This window comes from Dendrobium catenatum, unplaced genomic scaffold (genome assembly GCF_001605985.2).
Source record: "Dendrobium catenatum unplaced genomic scaffold, ASM160598v2 fragScaff_scaffold_536, whole genome shotgun sequence".
NCBI classification, from domain to species: domain Eukaryota; kingdom Viridiplantae; phylum Streptophyta; class Magnoliopsida; order Asparagales; family Orchidaceae; genus Dendrobium; species Dendrobium catenatum.
Window position 1 is genome coordinate 1,309,404 of NW_021318998.1, and position 4,741 is coordinate 1,314,144.

At 39.7% G+C, this 4,741-nt stretch overlaps 1 protein-coding gene across 1 annotated transcript; it reads left to right on the top strand.

The window, feature by feature from the left end:
* Nucleotides 1-265: 265 nt before the first annotated feature.
* Nucleotides 266-4,490, top strand: LOC110107957 (phosphatidylinositol 4-kinase gamma 7-like). The gene is made up of 2 exons (XM_020838410.2): nt 266-514; nt 1,973-4,490. The coding sequence occupies exon 2, from the start codon at nt 2,257-2,259 to the stop codon at nt 4,096-4,098; it is 1,842 nt and encodes a 613-aa protein (XP_020694069.1). The 5' UTR covers nt 266-514; nt 1,973-2,256; the 3' UTR covers nt 4,099-4,490.
* The last annotated feature ends 251 nt before the right edge of the window (nt 4,491-4,741 follow it).

Here is a 4,741-nt window from a genome sequence, read left to right on the forward strand (position 1 = left end):
TCAAACAATAGTCAAAATTGCATTTTCTTCTATTAATAATATACCAATACTTAGGCATATATATAGTCATTAAAAAAAACTATAGAGTTATTAGATATTTTAATTACTACCATGGTTAAGTAGAAGCAGGGGGGTTGTTGTAAATTTGATATTCTTTGACCCTTTCATGCATAATTCTGAAATAAAATATGTAAATTTGGTTTTCTAACCATGATTCCGGGAAAAAATATAAAAAGCTTGCTAACCATGGTTAAGTTGTACCAACGCCTCTTCTCCTCGAGATGGTTAAAGCAGATTCGTAGGCGAATGCTAGCGAGCGATAGAGCGAACGAGGGAGGAGTGAGAGGGAAGCTGAGGTCAGTGAGGGGATTCCGCCTTGGAGAGCGGATTGCTGAGCCGGCGGAGATATATTGTTATTGGATCGTTTGCGGCTGTAGCCGCTCAACGGCGGAGGAGGTGACCGGCCAAAGGGGCGGCTGCGGTTGACGCGTTTTCTGCTAGATCTTGGACTTAGGTGAGTGTACCAAACTGATGCCTTTGATTCATGAATGGATCTTTCATTTTTTTTGGGCGATGGTTGATTTTACTTGGGATCGTACATCGTTTTCGTCGTTCTGATTCGACAAAGGGCGGGTGAAGAGAGTTCCTGTGATTTTTTGGTTTATTTGAATCTATTTGTCGATTTAGTTTCTGTTCTGGTTTGGCGATTCAACGGCCTTAAGTGCTTTCAACTTGATCTGTGGAGTACGATGGTATGAATGTTGAAAATGATGGGTAGTTGGTTGTGTTCGACCGGATTTTCGGGTGGCGAATATACCTCATGGATTTATTTTATGAAAAAAAAGAAGGATTATGGGGTGCGCTGTTTAACTATCTATGGGATGTGATGCTGTTTGGTAAAGATCTGGAGAAATACCGGGTATGCCAAGTAGAAATCTAGAACCTTCCAATTGTTCTTCGGCTTTTTGGGCTGCTTATTTATAAAATCATTTTTAAAGTTTCTATATCATTTTGATTATTTAGCTTGCATATTATGTTTTTTTTTTTCCTCGTAATATTCACTGTATCGCGATTTGGGCTCTGCTTCCTTAGAAGTGCCTTAATATGCCTGTATCGAGTAATCTTGCGATGTGAACAAATCATGAGCATTATGGGGAACTATGAGCGAAGAACTTATATGCTCTGTCTATTTATTTAGGATTCTCCTTTTTAAGATGATTTCACATCGCTTCTTGCGGCCATTTATTTGATTAAGTTGTTTAATATATTTTTCAACGATTTTTTGTTGTTGGGTTATGATTCTATTTTGCGAAGAATAAGGATTATAGGAGTTCTATTTTTAGATCTACGGGATGTTACGCTATTTTGTTGGATGGTCTTGGCAATTGTATTGTAGATTATTCTTCTTTTATATGTTTTCGGATCATTAATACATGCAATTAATCTATTTTTTTCAAGGTGTTTTCATATGCTGTTTTAAAATTTCCTTTCTCTGTGGATTGCTGGATTTTGAAAGAAACGAGAGCTAGTATATTTGTTTCCATTTTTTCATTCATTTCCTGGCAGGCCAAAACAATATATTTCTTTTCCTTGCTTCGTTTGTATATATATTCATAGGTATTACGCTATTTCCTGGATTTATGTTTTTGAAGATACTATTTTTACTGTTGATCTGATGTATATCATTAATTTGTCTATGTATTTACGTTAATAGTACATGCTTTATGACTCTATCTAACAACATAATGTATATCCCTTGACTCGGTGATAAGGAATTTGGAAATTAGTATAGTTATTGCATATATTGTTGATTTTTCATTTTTTAAATGTACAACTGCTGTATTACGCAACCGTTTTGTCCTCTGTTCATTTTATTTGTGATAATATATGCTTTTGGTCCTGAGTTTTATTTTAATTTGCTTATAGTTTTATTTGTAGCAGTTTTGCCTTGTCTGATATTACCTATTTACAGGCTTTTATTGTTCTTGGGCAAGTATCAGTTTTGATGATTTACCCGAAGTAGGAAGATACAATAAATGTCGACCACCTCCCTCCATTCTCATATCCTCTGATGCAGCATTCCTATACAGTTTAGCTTCTACATGATCGTTTGCATACAAATTCTTCTTCTCTCAACGACTGCATCATCAGCTGTGTTTGGTGTGCGTTCAAGAGTGAAGAAGAGGAAAAAGTAGGGACCTGCTGTTGCTGCTGTTTACAGCTGCAGTAACCTCAAAGTCCCTCTTTTCCTGTTTCATGTCTCCTAAATTGGACAGCCCAGTTCAGACTCAAATGGCTGTTGCCGTCCTTAATCGATCTCTCAATAACGAGTACCATGGTATTAAGAGTAGCGAGGGAAGACCCTCTTGGAGGCGGCGAGTGTTTGTCCAAACTGATACAGGTTGTGTCCTTGGAATTGAACTGGATCGTGGGGACAATGCCCATACAGTGAAGAGGAAACTGCAGATTGCTCTTAATGTGCCCACTGAGGAAAGTTCGCTGACATTTGGTGATCGTGTGCTGAAGAATGATCTCAGTGCTGTTCGAAATGATTCCCCATTGCTTTTGAGCAGGAGCCATATTCACAGAAGTTCTTCCACCCCTTGTTTATCTCCAACAGGAAAGGATCTCCAAAATAGAGATAGGAGTGGTCCGATTGAAATACTAGGATGCCCTAGTCGTTGCTTGGTAGCAAAACAGCTTGTGAAAAGTGTTGTGAAGGCTATCAAAAGTGGCATGGATCCTATACCTATTCATAACGGGCTTGGGGGTGCTTATTATTTTAGGAACAATAAGGGTGAGAGGATTGCCATTGTTAAGCCAACTGATGAAGAGCCATTCGCACCAAATAATCCAAAGGGGTTTATTGGCAAAGCTCTTGGTCAGCCAGGCTTGAAAAAGTCAGTTCGAGTTGGGGAGACTGGATTCAGGGAAGTTGCTGCATACCTTCTTGACCATGATAACTTTGCAAATGTTCCTCCCACAGTTCTTGTGAAGATCACACACTCGATGTTCAATGTGAATGAAGATGTTAGCTGTAACAGTATGCCTCCAAACCGGAATCAAATTCCTAAAAGCAAAATTGCTTCATTCCAGCAGTTCATATCTCATGACTATGACGCCAGTGACCATGGCACCTCAAATTTTCCTGTTGCTGCTGTGCACAGGATTGGAATACTTGATGTCAGAATTTTTAACACAGATAGGCATGCTGGGAATCTTCTCGTGAGAAAGCATGAAGATGGAGCTGCTAAGTTTGGTGGTCAAGTGGAGCTTATCCCAATTGACCATGGTCTCTGCCTTCCGGAAACCTTGGATGATCCATACTTTGAGTGGATCCATTGGCCTCAGGCATCAATCCCATTCTCCAATGACGAGCTCGAATACATCGCAAACCTCGATCCAGTCAGAGACTCCGACATGCTTCGAATGGAACTTCCAATGATCAGGGAAGCCTGCCTTCGTGTTCTTGTCCTCTGCACCCACTTCCTTAAGGAAGCCGCAGCCTCCGGGCTTTGCCTGGCAGAAATTGGTGACATGATGAGCAGGCAATTCACAGGAAGGGATGAAGAGCCAAGTGAGCTTGAAGTTGTCTGCATTGAGGCAAGGAGTCTGATATCTGAAAAAGAAGTATTCCTTCCAGAAACTAACATAGATGAAGATCAAATTCAGTTTGATATTGATTGTGAAGAGATTGACTCCAGGACTCCAAGCTACTATTTTGGCAGGAACCCTCTGTCAAAGTTAGATGAGAGTTTGGAGGACGACGACGAAGAATATGAAGATAAAAATGATTTGTTTCCTAACGTCAAGCAAACTTTGAATGCTTCGAAGCTGTCCTTTTCACTAAAAAGCATAAGTCTTACTGACAAAAGTCAGCGTCATCATGGAAAAACTATCAACAGCAGCGGATGGAGTAGAAGTGCGAACGAGCAGCTGCCAGTAAGTGCGAGCTTTGTGAATCTCGCAGATATGGGAGAGGAAGAGTGGGGAGCTTTCCTTGAGAAATTTCTTGAGCTACTGCAGGGCTCTTTCCGTGGCAGGAAGTGCAGGAGCGCTGAGCAGAAACAGAGGATGGGTACTTCCTGCCAGTTTTGAGTAGGAGAAAATAGGAGCATGTGAGGTGACTGCTTTCTTATTTGCGTTCTTCCTCGTTAGTAGTTTGGTGTTTGTTGTGGTAGGTGTAAGGAAATCGAAAGTGGGGTTTTTTTTTTCTTAAGAATAAAGCCATCGCAATGGAATCTCGAGAGTTGGATTGATGGAAGGCAGATGGGAGAATGATGTTGCATCTGTATATATAAACTTATGATGTCCAAGTTTAATATCTGTTACATGATGAAGGTGAGTCTGATGGCTTGCCTTTTTTTTTTCTCTTCCCTTTTTATCTCTTTATTATATTATATGTAGATTCATATGTAGCTTGTCTGAACTTTCTGTGCCAATCTTTTGAAGGAGGTTCATTTATGTGGACCTTATTGGCTTTACATTCATTTTTTCTGTTCTTCTCTTCTTGCTGCACCATTACAAGTTGCTCTTCCCCATCAGTTTGTGTTTAGAGAAGAGTATTATTTGTTGATGGTACTTTGCTTTTGCTTGTTAGATTTGGAATTATGAGTGTTGTGAGCCTCATCAATTCATTTGATGTGTTTGTAGAACTTCATATTAGTGAGCATTCTTTCTTCTGTGATTTGTTTCATGTAAAATTACCTGTTTTCTAAATTTCCTTTCCAGCTGAGTGGGG

Coding starts and splice junctions, on each gene's coding strand:
- LOC110107957 (XM_020838410.2), top strand. CDS start 2,257: ATGTCTCCTAAATTGGACAGCCCAGTTCAGACTCAAATGGCTGTTGCC.